Consider the following 14,900-nt stretch of genomic DNA (forward strand, 5'->3'; position numbering starts at 1 on the left):
TTGACGGGCGATGAGGTTTACAAGCTCATGCCTCCTATCACACATGCGCACAGGTCAAACCTGTGTGGCAAAAATGAGCGTTAGAAGCCACAATCCATTTATGACTTCATCGGAAATCTGTTTTATCACTGTATGAGAGCATCCGTATTAGTGTGTGTGTGTGTGTGTGTGTCTCACCTTTTACGCAGGTTAGACACTTGGTTCATTCTGACCTGAAATGAAAAACCTGAACTGTGCAGTGGGCTCAGACTACATCATTTTCATAATTGACGTATTTAAGCTCATCAGGCCTGAGGTGGTGTGGGAGTCTGCGATGGATTTGGGGTCAGCCCTCGTGGTCACCTCCGGGTCGGTCTGTGGTTTCAAACTGGTCAACGCTCTGATGGGACGCCTGCTGCCGCCACCGGAGCCTGCCTGCTGGAACACGTGGGAGTGGGGAAACATCGCCACATCTTTAATCCACAGCTCCCTAACAGGAACGTGGGCTATTCTGTGGTGCGTAGATGACCATGTGTGTGTTTGTGTTATTGATTGATCGATTGATTGATTGATTGATTGATTGATTGATTGATTGATTGATTGGTTGGTTGGTTGGTTGGTTGACGAGTGTTGTTCTGGCTCAGGGTCAGTGGAGTTCAACCGGTCCAACTCCTATTGTCTGATTGGACTCGTGTTGTTTGAAATGCCCATTGTTCAACTTCTATTCAATTTTTGGGATGCGCATTTACTATTATGCTGCAATCCCTCTCCCTCTCTCGCTCTCTTTTTATTCAGTCTCTATGTCCATCCTCAAGTGATCGAGGACCCGATCCACTCACACACCTCGTTCTCTCACAGCCTTGTCGCTGTGTCCACAGGTGAGAGCCAAAATGGATGAGTTCATTTTATTTAAATCCTCACACAAACCAAATATCAGCCAAATATCCCTTGATACGTCCTTGTTTGAATAACATCATCAACACATCCTAAGCAAACCAAAGTTCATCAGCATGCATTTTATTTTATTATTGTATACTGTTTATTGTGTGTGTGTGTGTATATATATATATATTTACGGTTTTATTTAATGAGTGAAAAAGTCAATATACTCATTTGCACAGTAATTCGGATACACAGACAAACACACACACACACACACACACACACACACACACACACACACACACACACACACACACACACACACACACACACACATTCTTGTACTGGTATCAAAGTGAGGACCCAGGTTTCTGGTGCATTTTTAAACCAAAGATATAGGCAATTCGGAGACCGGTCCTCACAAGTATGGTAAAACAAAGGCACACAAACACGCACGCACACACACACACACACACACACACCCACACACACACACACACACACACACAAACACACACACACAGAGTTTTTCTTCATCTCAAACTAAGCAGTGAGGTGTTATTTTTCTCTGTAGGTTATTTCATCCATGACTCCTTGGACATGGCAACTAATCTGCCATTGAAACAGTCTTGGGAGATGCTCCTACACCATTCTATGGTAATGATATAGGCGTGTGTGTGTGTGTCCATGTGTGCGTGTGCGTTTGCGTGTGTGCGTGTCTGTATGTCTGTGTGTGTGTGTGTGTGTGAGCCATTGTGAGGCCTTGTCACTGTGTGACTTTTTCTATAACCCCATCGAGAAGCCGATGGCCTGTTCTTACTTCCTGTGGCTCCTCTGAGACGAGAGGTCGAAATGTTAAACAAAAGGTCGAATTGAATTTACCTTAGTACTGATTGTGCGGCAAATTTAACTGAAAACAAAGTATACCATTCAATAGGACATGCATACTAGCAAATGGAAAATCTTTCAGTCTAAACTAATCTAATGTAAACTTCTGCGCATTTGTGTACAGAAGCATTTAAAATATTCAAACACTCACTGTAAAGCCTCCAATCGCGACAATAAAGGGATTCTTTTCCATGTTTGTGTCGCGTTTATTTTGGATCTCTGTCTCTAAATCGCTATGTAAATTGTACTGCACAGAGACATAATACCAACTTGAACACTTTGGACACTGGACATCGAATAGCACCTTAGACTATAAATATTAAGACCGTTGTTTCTGATTAGTACTGCTGTTGTATTAGGATAAAAAGTACTATTAGCCTTATTTCTACAGTTATTTTGGGCTGTTGTTATTACCATATGCCAGTCTTTAGCATAGTGCTTGATATAAACTTTGTCCAGATATAGATAAAAATTGTACATATATGCTATTTCTTATCTCTTTCATTTGTATCTCTTGACTGGAGTGTTTTTTTGCTGCTGTAAACGCCTGATTTTCCCTCCTGCGATTAATGAAGCCTTATTAGTCTTATTAACCTTGCAGGTCATCCCTTGCTTCAGCCTGGCCATCATCTCCCGCCGCTACGTCGGCTTGGCTGTGATTTGCCTGCTGGTGGAGATCAACTCAATCTTCCTCCACATCCGTCAGCTTCTGCTCCTGTCCGGCCCGAGGAACAGAGTCGAGGCCGGAGTGAAACACCCGAGCCCTTCCATGGCCTTTCGTGTGACCAGCGCGCTCAACCTGGCAACGTAGGTGGCTGGTCGACAATAAAGAAGGGTATTTTGTGTATCTATATATATATATATACATATATGTGTAGTGTCTAACTAAAGTGAGAAAGGTACATGGGTCACCAGAACACTGTCATGGATATTGGGTAGAGACTTGCTTTCAACGCAGAACCACAAAACTTTTATACGTTTATTTGAATGATGACTTGCATGGAAAATAATGAATAGTGGGGAGGCAAACATTTTGTAATAAATGTTTTGTATTAGATGTGTTTTAACCTGTGATGTTATCCGGTCTCCAATTAAAAATTCTACTTTTTGACAAAAAGCTAACCGGTTCATTTATGTCCCTAGGAAGATTTGCTAAAAAAAAAAAAAAAAAAAAAACAGAGAAAAAAGAATACATTACCCAAATTCCCTCCATGTATACAAAACAAAAGTCAGGTTTTTATAATTATTTTAACAACACAGACCTTCACATAAGGGCTCGGTGAAACAAAATGATTGTCAGGTGAAAAGGTCTCAAGTGTCTGAGATTAAAGTCGAAACTATTCCTGTGTTCCCTGTGACTTACTTTGTTTATTGTTATTATTATTTAGAGTAGTTGTATTTATTTATTTTTCCTTCTTTCTATCAATCTTTCCAGGTTTCTGGTGTTCCGCATCTGTAATCTGGGCTTCTTGGTGCTCTGGCTGGTCCGCCATGCTAAGCATTTACCCTGGTTTGCCCTGACCCTGGGGGCCGTGGGCCTGAGTGTCATCAGCACCATGAACACAGTGCTGTTCTACAGGCTGCTCCTGGCCGACCTCCTCACACACACCCCGCCGTACCAGAGCTGACCTCTGGAGGGCACAAGGGAGGGAGGTATACTGTACTTTGCCAAGTTCCAGAGCCCTGCCTTTAGTGCTTGACCCTTCTCTGTGATAACATATTCAAGAGGTCGAGAGAGTTCAGCAGATATTAGCACATCGTTCAACCTGTAGTTAGACAATGTAAAGGAAAATTTTAATGCTCCGTCACATTGTTCTTTTTTTAATAAGACAAATGGAAAGGAGCCAGGCTCAACTGCGCTAAATAAAAGTTATATCGCACAGCAGAACACATCATGTTTTTATTTTTTAATAAAGAAATGTACTCCTAATAGTCAGCTATGAAACAATTGAGCATAAATAACATACATTACCTGCAAATTAAATTCCATCCAACTCACATAAAGCAACATTTATGCCAAAAAAATAAAAAATAAAATCATGCATATAAACCTTTTTTGTGATTTAAGTTTAATAGTTTTAACATCTACTTAAACAAATTGAGTTTTACAATGAAAAGATTCAGAATCACAGAACCGACCGTCTGTCATATAAACATTCAGTATATGGCAAAGTACAAATCCTGAGAGACAATGAGCGTGTTGTGACAATTCAGGCTTGTGTTTGTGCACAACATCTGGATTGAATTCATGTGCGCTACTGTCCTTCTTGTGACATGACCATATAAATGTCCTCAAGGCGAACCCATCTTGTAAGGCTACACTATATTCTATATAAATAAAGCCTACATGGACATCAAATGGTGCTCATGACAAAATACCTTCAACAACTCCCTCTTTATTAAATGTGTGGAATAGCGATCAAAACAGCCAGCATGGGAATTCTCAACACCGTTGCTATGCACCACTGACCCAAATAAGAGCTTGAGATTATAGTATAATAATGGAAAACCAAACCCAATAACAGCACTTCCGATGCGTCGTGCTAGGTCGTGATGTTTTGTTGAAATAAACGAACTAGAGAGGGGCCGTTGCAGGGTGCCTTCATTTGACTCTCTCCACTGAAGCGCGGCAGAAGGAACTTCTCGCTCCTCGTCTCTCTCTGGTAGAACGGACACGCCTTCAGGTGCTCGGACACAGAGGGCGCATCCCGGAAACACCACCTGTCCACTGCGGAGAACAGGGTGCTGAACTGCCACACCTGGGTTTCGAGGGAAAGAGAGAAAGGATAATTGAAAATATAATTTTGAGTGTGTGACAAACTCTGTGTGACTTTTTTTTTTCGAAGTGTTGAATTACACCATGGGACATGTTGGGTCACACTGGGTCTATGGCCCTACCCTCTGCTTTGCCCTCCATGTGGTCCCCCCATGTGAGTAGGTCTTCTTCTCCCAGCGGAGGGTGACCATCCCTCTGTCCTGCAGCAGGGAGGAGCACACATCCCTCATGAGGCGGGACACCAGGGCCAGCTGGGACAGGGACAGGCTGTCCAGGAAACTGGCCAAGTGGCAGAGCACCTCGTAGGGCAGGGCGCTCAGAGAGTGCGCCCCTCCTCGCTCCCTAATGGACCAGACCAGAGCTTCCATGGCCATGGAGCCATCCTCCAGAGAGACAGGGACGGTCGGACGCAGGGTAAAACTGCCGAGCTCCTGGCTGAGGAGCAAGTTGCCGTTGTGGATGAAGACTTTTTTTTTATATATTATGTCAAGAAGCTGTTGAGTATCATCAAACTAATAACAGAGTTGTCCTCACTTGTAGGTAACCTCAGCTTGATGTGTAGAGGGTTGGAATCTCCTCCGACTGTAGGTGCAGCCCAGGTAGGCCAGGGGGCATCTCTGCTCAAACCAGCCATTCACGGACATCTGGATGTCATTGTGCACATTACTGTATTAGAGGAGAGAATTCAAGAAATAGAAAATATGAGGTTATAAAACTGAAACGCCTGTGACAAACGCTTGAACTTGAAGAAATGCAGTGTGACACATTACATCGAAGACTAATCATGCATCGAGATCAAATATATCAGGGGCCTTGGTGAAAATGAGGAACAAGCACCTGAAGTGTTTTCCATATTCTCTGCGCTGAAAGTTATGCCCACAGAGGAAGGTGAAGGCCGAGCTGGCCTTGTGGTGCCTGCTGGTCACCCCCTCCACCTGCAGCTGGAGGTGCAGCTCCAGCGGCTTGTCCGCTGTCAGGTCGGCCAGCGACGCGGCGTTCCCGAACGGCGCAGACAGGAAGATGTAGGTCTGCGTGCCCTTGTCTTGGAACAGAGTGTCACAGATCATTGCCTCGGCAATGAGGTGACCCCTTTGCTCCCTTTCCAGAGAGCACAGAAGGGATGCCTGGAAAAGAGCCGTTGAAAAATACATTATTTTTGCCGGGCAAAAAGATTGTTTTGATAACTTGTTTGATAAATTAAGGTTTGACGGACAAAAGGAAAATTCACTGTCGTGACCTGAAGTTCAGAGCCATAGTTCTGAGATTGGTTCTCTCACCTGAACCTCCTCCCACACGGGCATGTCCCTCATGTCCACCCCCAGGTCGCTGGTGTCCACGCCTCGGCTCTCTCGCTTGTGGAAACCGGGGTTACGGATGCGACTGTGTCTGGCTGCGAAGCTGGTTGGGATTTTGAACGTGCGCACTGTAATAATCTTCATCGGCTCTACATGTTCGTACACAAAATTTTTCCTTGATTTGCTAGTAAGACAGGAGGAGGAGGAAGAGGAGGAGTTGGAGAAACCCGAGCTACTTCCCTGTTTGCATGATGCCGTGTGTGTGTTTGGTGCTGTGGCAGCCGTGCCAGTTTCTGTGACTTCTTCACCCACGGTGCCCATCCCACTTCTGTTTCCCGTGGACTTTCGACCCTTATTTCCCGGGGTCCTACTAGCCTCTCTGCAGCCGCCCATCTCCATACTGAACATGCGCTCCCACACGTTGTAGTTCTCCAACTGCTCCGAATTCAGCTGTGAGGTTACGTCCAGAGCCTCCCTCTCCTCCTGGGTTAGATCTGGCTCTTCCTCTATCTCATCCTCCATCTCGTTTGCTTTTTCACCAACTGGACACATTCTGTTCCAGCTCTTGGGCTCCCAGGTGTAGCAATCTGTTGCTGCGTCTTCTTTTTCCTTCCTCTTCGCCTCCGCATTGTCCTGTTCATCCACGCTCTGGATCAGTTCTGGGAAGAGCTTCTTCATCTTTAGGGAGTGGAAGAGTTGGCCTTGGTCACTGAGGGCCATGGCTAGGTCCAGAGATACCCCCCGCCCGCCATCTTCCTTCAGTAGATTTTCGTGCAGCTCTGCGTTGGTGTGATCGTGGGCATCCTCCGTGGGCCAACGGTTCCACTCCATGGAGCAGCACACCACGCTGGCCGGACACGCCTGGAGGTGCGCGGCCTGCACGGAGCGGGTCATGGTCATTTGGCAGCCATACTCTACGTTGAGGCAGGGAACCCTCACATTGGGGCAGAGAAGCAGGTGCTCCTCCTCCTTGCACAGGTGGAAGACGGCTCCGCATAGCAGGCGACACGGGACAACGGCGCAGGACACCGTCACCTCCACCCGAGCCCTGCAGCGCCGGCTGTAGCAGGACTCACAGTGGACGTGCAGTCCCGCTTTGCCGGGCCGAGAGCGATGACTCTGAGCGGGTCGGAAGAAGAGGGACCCCACATGACCAGACAAAATGTACAAATAGATGGAGACAATGTAAACAGAATATCTGAGGAAGGTGAAGGAAGGGATCTGTCACCAATGGAAGGAAAATGTTGGAAATTTAAACATGTCGGAACTTTGAATAATGAAAGACATCCGAATGGCCCAAATTGTTTTGCACTGGTAACCATGACTTTCATTAGTTTGTAAAGAACAAGAGACTGGAAAGGATGAATGAATGAACCAGAATGTAGAATTGGGTTAGTCACTGTAGTAGTAAAAGTAGTTGCTACTAGATATTCAATATGAATAATACGCCGGTGAACCTGAATAGGGATAAAGTGAATAAATCATGTTGAATGCTTTGTGTGACTCACCATTTCCACCAAGCTTTGTCAAAATGTTAGATATGGCATCCTGGAAGAGAAATGAAATAAAAAAACAGACCGATTTCAGCCTTAATATACAGGAACCACAAAAGGACAAGATGAATAATTAACATGCTAAACATGTCGTCTATCGTGCACCTTCAATTGTTTTAATACTGTGGTTTCAAGAGTTTTTACAGGGGTTTAATATGTAAACAGACAGGGAATCAGGAACAGGCAACAGAAGGGGGACCAGGGCAGGCAGGGACTGGTGATGGGGAAGGCACGGAGTCACGCACAGGCAGGGACTCAGGAACCAGGAGCAGAGGAGCCGGTGGAGAATCAGGAATCGAGAGTTCAGGGCACACACCCAGGGAGACATGCACTAACATAGACGCTAAACACATGCGAGAAGACATGCAACGATCCGACACCGACAGAGTGACTGGGACCAGGCTAAATACAAAAGGAGTGACGAGGAAGGTGAAGACAGGGGACTGGAATGAGACTCCGGAGAAAGGGGGGGGGGGGGGGGGGGCGGAGACAGTGGGGCCTTGTAATTTCCACTGGTTGACTGCTAACATTTGGCAGAAGTCAGGATCCTGTCCCTTGGAGACCGCGAGTAGCCGGAAGAAGACAGGCTCCTCCCCTTCCAACACCTCCTTCGACACTCCTAAGTCCTGGCAGGAGAAGGGGGCAACGGAGACTGCGGAGCACCGTGCCATGGAGACCGGGGACCGCCGGACAGCGGGGAACGGGGGTGGCCTCGGGGGTCTTTGGGACCACGCCCTATACTGGGGGATTTGAGGGTCCAGAGAAAATAAACATAACGCGACCCTCAGAAGGGGGACTGCTTGGGATCCTCAGGGACAGGAACGGGGCAGACAAGTACCAGCCTAGCCCGCTCAGGCCTGGGGGCTAGGCCAAGGGTCACAACCCCGCATCTGATATCTGGGAGTGGGGGTGTGGAGCAAGCAGTCCGAGGTGCCTGGAGGGGACGTTCACAGGCCGGGAAGCATGCTGGTGACCAGCAGGACTACAGCTAGCCGGAGAGGCTAGAGATCGGCCCCGGGTGGGGAATCCCATGAATGACATAAAAACCGGGTCCGCTGGGTTCATGTCTGGTCAGGATGAACCCAAACGCAGGACACACATGGCTTCAAGAGTTTGTACAGGGGTTTAATGTGTCAACAGACAGGGAATCAGGAACAGAAGGTGGACGGGGAAGGCAGGGACTCAGGCACAGCGGCGCCGGTGACAGCTGCTAAACACACACAAGGACACATGCAACAATCCGACACCGACAGAGTGACTGGGACCAAGTTAAATACAAAAGGAGTGACGAGAAAGGTGAAGACAGGTGTTTGGGATTACTAACCGGAGACAGGTGTGCAGTGACAAGGATGTGACGCCAGACAGGCAGACAGAGGGAGCTAGAGAGGGCTAGAGGGAGACAGAGACAGATAGATCTAGAGCAGACAGAGGGAGCCAGAGAGGGACAGAGGGAATCAAGGCAGGGCAGGATCCTGACAAATACTTGTATCTAAACACTTTGACTCTTATACTCTATAATAATATTAATAATAGAGTTATCATGCATTGTCTCTTTGCAGTGTATGTGCAGTGGAGCTAAGTCTTACCAGCGTGTGACCATGGAAAAACTCTGTTCCATTCTCGTTTGAAAATGTCAGGTCATGACAGTGAGCAGGCAGGTTAAAATTAGCCGAGCAACACGCTGGTTCAGGGACAGGACTCACTCTCTCTCTCTCTCTCTCTCTCTCTCTCTCTCTCTCTCGCTCTCGCTCTCGCTCTCTCCCTCCCTCCCTCCTTCCCTTTCTCTTAAGATTAAAGGTCTGATAACAAAATCACTACGCAGATGTCTGCAATGAAGGCATGCGTGAGTCATGGCCAGTACCTAATAGCCAGAAGGAATACTTTTTGGGTTTACAATGACGACTGACGGGGTCAGTGTCTCGTCACTGAGACATATTTTTTGGCCTCTCCAGTCATTTTTCATTGTCAAACGCTTTTGCAATGGGTTGGAAAATGAAAAATGCCAGGGTGGAATGGAATGGAATGAAACCAGAGTGAGAGAGACGTCTCGTTCCCCCGGGTTTCATTTCGCAACTTCACTACTTTCTGACCTGGCTGACTGGCGTTGGTAACCTAAACCACACGTACCCTTCTGCGGTGGTCACACCACTCTATTTATAACACGCATAAACACTTAAGCACAACACAGTGCGGAGGACATGCGTCTCTACTTTTCCGATCTTTCTCATACAATGTCTGGCTCTAATCTCCTGAATCCGCTGCTGTGAAACATGGCTGGTGTTGGCGAGAACAGTGCCACAAATGACGCGAGAGGTATCGCAGCATGGCAATGTTTTAAGTGAAATTCTTCTGGTCTATTTTGAGAGAAATCTATGTGAGAAACTTTGCCCTGACAAAATGTCCTTCTATTTGCAGCTTTGGTACAAAATCTGACATAGCTTCCCCCCGGTGATCAAAAGACGCGGTACGTTGCCTTCAGTTTGCACGTCACACTGCCTGGGTGTTGTTTGAAGTTGTTTCTAGCTCTATGCATGGGCGATTTAATTAAACCTGTGTGCTCAGATTAATGAGTGCAATGTTATGTGTTTGAGTAAAACATTTTTTATAATAATAATAATAATTTGGGCCATCCAATGAATCTCTTTTTTTCTCCTTTTGAACTGTATGACTAAAGGGTGACCCTGTATAATGATTTTATTTTATACATGTTGCAGATTTTATTCTCTTTCCCAGCTGGGCAGATATGGTGAGTCATACGTACTGTTCCATTGTCTTTACCCACTTATTCCTGTTGAGGCTTTCTGGCATATTACTCATTAAATATTGTAACTAACCCTCCTATTATGTTGCAGGGCAATTTGACCCATTTCCACTTCTGAATGTTCTGAAAGACTGGTTAACTTATTTTTTTCCCAGTGAATTTATTTTACTTTTCCTCAGTGAGGGTCATGAATATACCTGCAAAATGTGGACACACTGATGTGCTGTCAAAATATGATATATATATATATATATATATATATATATATACACACACACACACACACACACACATAGAAAAAAATATATATAATATTTTATAAATACATATACAGTATACAATATATACACACTGTATATATAGGCCTACTTAGGGAACTTGAATGTGCTTTCATTAGCTTAATTAAGACATTGTCGTGACGAATTGTGAAATTTGAAATATGTTTAATATAGAGCTGTTTCAAAATACTGTTTGAAATTAAATATTGATGTATTTCTTATCTCCGAAAGTTTCAAGCCTATTTAATCTGTGCCTGACCCTTGACATAATGGATGTAATATTTTTTCAACATAATACAAGGGCTAGATGACGATCTTCATCTTCATGTCCTCTTCCGACCCGCTCAGAGTCATCGCTCCCGGTCCGGCAAAGCACGACTGCACGTCCACTGTGAGTCCTGCTACAGCCGGCGCTGCAGGGCACGGGTGGAGGTGTCGGTGTCCTGCGCCGTCGTCCCGTGTCGCCTGCTATGCGGCGCCGTCTTCCACCTGTGCAAGGGGGAGGAGCACCTGCTGCTCTGCCCCAACGTGACGGTGCCCTGCCTCAACGCAGAGTACGGCTGCCTAATGACCATGACCCGCTCCGTGCAGGCCGTGCACCTCCAGGCGTGTCCGGCCAGCGTGGTGTGCTGCTCCATGGAGTGGCTCCGCTGGCCGACCGATGACACAAGCCCACACAGCAACACAGCCCTGCAGGAGAACGTTCTGGAGGTGGGAGAGGAGAGGTGGTGCGAGACTCTAGACCTGTCGATGGCCCTGGCTGATCAGAGAGAACTCTATAAACGCCTGAAGATGAAACCCGTCTTCCCAGAGTTAATGGATAAGGATGAGGAGGAGGAAGAAGAGCGTAAAATGGACAGAGCTGCTGATGAAGGTGAAATATGTGAAGTCATAAATGATCACTGTGAAGGTGAAAAACCTCTTAGGGTTGTGGTAACTATATACCATAATATTGAACTGTCTTGTCCTGCTCAGAGCTCCCTGCATTCTGTGCTGGTGAGCACGCTGCTGCTTCTTCAGGTGATGGTGAAGGTGGGAACACTATGGAAACCACCGCAGGACCGAGGTTTGCCACAACATTCAACAAAGACAAATACAACTTGTGCGAAATGATGTTCAGCATGGAGAAGGGCGGATGTGCGGCGGCGCAGGCGAACCTCGACAGTCCCAAACAGGAAACCAAAGCTGAAAACAAGGAGGGGAGCAGTTCTGATGAGCGAAAAACGACAGCGGGGGCCGCGGCCAAAAGCTGTTCCCCACCAGACCTAGGCAAGATGGGTCTGGCCCCGTGGCAAGATGGCGTCCTGGACCGCCTGGGACAGGAAGTCAGCCCGCAGGAGTTCAACATGTACCTCGTGCACCACGGGCGCATGCTGCTTACCTTTGGACAGATCGCGGCCTGCACGCCAAGAGAGAAAGACTTTGTGTACGGAAGCCTGGAGCCCATACCGGTCCAGACCCTGCGCTCTTTCAAGGCACGGATCTAAAATGACCCGTATATTATTTTTGTTCCGTCATGTATTCCATTAGGCGTCGTATTTGTTTCACGCCCTATTCTCTTGCTTGCTCCAAGGTGCCTGACAGCTACCACTATAAGCGGCGGGTGCAGCTTTATGACACATCGGTGCTGAACGAGACGCGCAGCACGGATACGTCCGACCTCGGCGTCAAGGAAGAGGACTGGAACTGCGATGAGGCGGATGCCACCCTGCTGGGCTACGCAGAGTTAGAAGTCATGGGCCATAAGGTCTGTCGGGGACTGTATACCATGTCATACGTACTGCATATAGTTAGGGCATTTAGTCAAGTTCCATCTGATGTGCGCTATAATCGTTTGCATAAAGATAAACGATACCTCGACCAAGGTGTATACTTGTCACAGTAAATAACACCTTGTGTAATTATACATGGTGGAATTGAGGTGTCTGGGAAGTTTACGTTATATTTTGTGTGATTATATTTCTTTGACTTTACACTAATGGACAGTACTGACACAGTTATGGTTCTCATGAACTTTTGGCAGCTGTACTCTTTTATTAGTGAGACCAAATGCTGAATTTAATTTTTTTTTTTTTATCTGTATATTTGAATTTATTCTAACAAAGGCCCGTCACACATACAAATAACATTGTATTGCATGGAGACTACAACAGACCAGCAAGCACTGCTTCCTCTTGCAGCAATTTAGATTCTCTCCAACAAAAATCGAGCAGGCGGCTTTTAACAGCCTAAACCGGCCTGTTTCTCTCACAACACCTCGGACCGAAACTGTGGGTTTTTGGGTTTTTTTCTCGATGATCCTGCGCAGATCAGCGGGTCAAAGGGCACCGACGGCCTCTACGTGGACGTGGGGACACAAACGCACTCCTTCTGCACGGCTCCCTTCAAACAAAGGACCACGCTGGCGGACGTGACGGTGGGCCGGCCGCTGAAACTGCGGCTCGGGCTGCAATCAGAGAGCGTGAACAGCAGACACAACAAGGCCAGCTCCGTCTTCACCTTCCTCTGCGGGCACGCCTTCCACCGCAGGGAGTTCCCCACGCACATCAGGTGCCATCAATGTCATCATTTTTGTGAAAACGCACCGTATCTGTGGTGCATTCGCAATGGCAATACGTTGTGTTGTTGTACGCGGTGTATGTTGTGTTCTTTTATTCTGTGACACAAACTATTCCTCTTCTGATCCAGAAATGTCCACAGTGACATCCAGACGTGTTTGAGCGGCTGGTTTGAGCAGAGATGCCCCCTGTCCTACCTGGGCTGCACCTACAGTCAGAGGAGATTTCAACCCTCCACCCATAAGGCCACTGTCACCTTCAGGTATGTAAAGCTCTCCCTATATACTATACGATATAATACAGTTATTTCATGGCCATGTGGTGTTAAATGTATCAGCTTTATTGTGCCCTCTGTACACTGTGTTCAAAGTGTCATCTCGGAACATGTTGACTCAAACAGAAGCGAATGCAGTTTCCTGTATCACTCGCTCCTTTACGGAAAATGCGTTAGCCATAACATAATAACTCACATTTTGATGTAATGTGCATAATTGTTGTAAGGCTCCTTTGATATCGGCGGAGGCAAGATTTCACCCAGTAGAGTATCAATAGTTTGAAAGTCATTCTCCGTTGCCCAGCCAGGAGCTGACTACTTTCAACTTGTGTCCGACCGTCCCTGCGTCTCTGGAGGTGGGCTCCGTGGTTTCCAGGAGTTCGGAGGAAGTCCCGGCCTCCAGGAAGGAGCGAGGAGGGGCGCACTCTCTGAGCGCCCTGCCCTACGAGGTGCTCTGCCACGTGGCCCGTTTCCTGGACAGCCTGTCCCTGTCCCAGCTGGCCCTGGTGTCCCGCCTCATGAGGGACGTGTGCTCCTCCCTGCTGCAGGACAGAGGGATGGTCACCCTCCGCTGGGAGAAGAAGACCTACTCACACGGCGGAGCCAAGTGGAAAGCCAAACCAGTGAGTTCCCGACTTTCCACCTCATTTCCATGATGATTTCATTGTCTTTCTTTGTCTTTAATATCACGAAAACCTCTGTGTGCTAATGCCCATTGATTATTTCTTTCCTTTTATCTCTCCCTTTTCTTCTCTGCACCTTTTTCTATCTCCTCCCCACTCCCATTCTTCTTTTCTCCTCCGTGCACCTTTGCCAATCCAGGTGTGGGAGTTCAGCCCTCTCTTTTCCCCTGTGGATTCTTGGTGTTTTGCGGATATCCCTCCAATATCTGCTCATCTGAAAGTCTGTCCTTACTACAAGACCACTGTCTGCACTGAACCTGTATCGCTGCCCAGCATGACCGGGGGCCAGGAATGCAGAGAGAAGAGACAGAGCCTGGTCAAACAACTCATGGGAAACAGACTGTAGCGTTGACGAACAAATCACATTCTCCATAAAAATTAAACTCTTTTCATTATAGTCCAGAGTGAGGCTACAGGTGTGTTCACCACAAGGGGGACGTTGGAGGTAAGCGAGATGACCCTGTCCGTGGTGCTGAATGACATTTACCATACTGTCGCTGTTTCACGAAAAACAATAAAGAACAAAAGATTGGCTTGTGAAACTGTGTGTCATTTCCTTGGTAAATACGCACATTTTATACCCTGAAATCACATTTAGTAAAATATGTATTCACGACATGAAGTGGATATCCATAACATCATGGAGTACGCTGTCAGAATTCCTTTCAGAACTGCAACTGCAAACGGCAGCATTTTGTTTCTTCAACATCCAGGTTTCCCCTTATCTTCGCTCCAGGACGGTCGCTTTCTTTCCTCCGCCGTCTGCCTTCTTATGATCTATTATTATAATTTTTTTGGCTTGGTCACTTTTTTTGGGGGGGGGGGGGGGGGGGATTTCTTCATCTGAGGGCACTGTTGCACTTTGTGAGTGTTTATCCGTGCACGTGTCAGATCAGTGCATTCTTTCTGGGAAAGAAGCCACCAACAGAAACAGTATATAGAGGCATAACAAAAAAAAAACACTGAATGTCTG

General features: G+C 46.9%; 3 protein-coding genes across 4 annotated transcripts; 2 read left to right on the forward strand and 1 right to left on the reverse strand.

Annotated features, from left to right (window-relative positions):
• Window positions 1–313: 313 nt before the first annotated feature.
• Window positions 314–3,377, forward strand: LOC307239855 (TLC domain-containing protein 2-like; the record flags this gene model as incomplete). The annotated part of the gene is made up of 5 exons (XM_080013434.1): window positions 314–480; window positions 775–857; window positions 1,436–1,518; window positions 2,351–2,556; window positions 3,185–3,377. 5 exons carry the CDS (start codon window positions 314–316, stop codon window positions 3,375–3,377), a joined length of 732 nt encoding a protein of 243 aa, XP_079869560.1.
• A 264-nt stretch (window positions 3,378–3,641) lies between these two features.
• Window positions 3,642–9,016, reverse strand: fbxo40.1 (F-box protein 40, tandem duplicate 1). 2 transcript variants are annotated; one of them, XM_080013204.1, is made up of 8 exons: window positions 8,960–8,996; window positions 8,698–8,788; window positions 7,329–7,368; window positions 5,803–6,939; window positions 5,363–5,649; window positions 5,060–5,191; window positions 4,648–4,960; window positions 3,642–4,508 (listed from the first exon to the last, which is right to left on the reverse strand). In XM_080013204.1, the coding sequence occupies exons 3-8, from the start codon at window positions 7,329–7,331 to the stop codon at window positions 4,293–4,295; spliced, it is 2,088 nt and encodes a 695-aa protein (XP_079869330.1). In that variant the 5' UTR covers window positions 7,332–7,368; window positions 8,698–8,788; window positions 8,960–8,996; the 3' UTR covers window positions 3,642–4,292. The 2 variants fall into 2 exon arrangements, with proteins under 2 accessions (XP_079869330.1, XP_079869331.1); XM_080013205.1 differs by lacking the exon at window positions 8,698–8,788 and having other exon boundaries at window positions 8,960–9,016.
• A 399-nt stretch (window positions 9,017–9,415) lies between these two features.
• LOC307240336 (F-box only protein 40-like) lies at window positions 9,416–14,726 on the forward strand. The gene is made up of 10 exons (XM_080014086.1): window positions 9,416–9,686; window positions 9,789–9,837; window positions 10,088–10,119; window positions 10,761–11,286; window positions 11,388–11,887; window positions 11,986–12,159; window positions 12,721–12,962; window positions 13,101–13,232; window positions 13,549–13,867; window positions 14,067–14,726. The coding sequence occupies exons 3-10, from the start codon at window positions 10,117–10,119 to the stop codon at window positions 14,271–14,273; spliced, it is 2,103 nt and encodes a 700-aa protein (XP_079870212.1). The 5' UTR covers window positions 9,416–9,686; window positions 9,789–9,837; window positions 10,088–10,116; the 3' UTR covers window positions 14,274–14,726.
• The last annotated feature ends 174 nt before the right edge of the window (window positions 14,727–14,900 follow it).

Source organism: Zeus faber (genome assembly GCF_960531495.2).
Source record: "Zeus faber genome assembly, chromosome: 14".
NCBI lineage: Eukaryota > Metazoa > Chordata > Actinopteri > Zeiformes > Zeidae > Zeus > Zeus faber.

What these genes read in the sequence shown, in the direction of transcription:
- fbxo40.1 (XM_080013205.1), bottom strand. An exon ending in CCGTGTGGGAGGAGGTTCAG is followed by an intron (nt 5,650 to 5,802) that starts GTGAGAGAACCA and finishes GCTCTTTTCCAG; the next exon opens with GCATCCCTTCTGTGCTCTCT. An exon ending in GAATATGGAAAACACTTCAG is followed by an intron (nt 5,192 to 5,362) that starts GTGCTTGTTCCT and finishes CCTCTAATACAG; the next exon opens with TAATGTGCACAATGACATCC.
- LOC307240336 (XM_080014086.1), top strand. An exon ending in GAGTTCCCCACGCACATCAG is followed by an intron (nt 12,963 to 13,100) that starts GTGCCATCAATG and finishes CTTCTGATCCAG; the next exon opens with AAATGTCCACAGTGACATCC. An exon ending in AAGGCCACTGTCACCTTCAG is followed by an intron (nt 13,233 to 13,548) that starts GTATGTAAAGCT and finishes TCCGTTGCCCAG; the next exon opens with CCAGGAGCTGACTACTTTCA.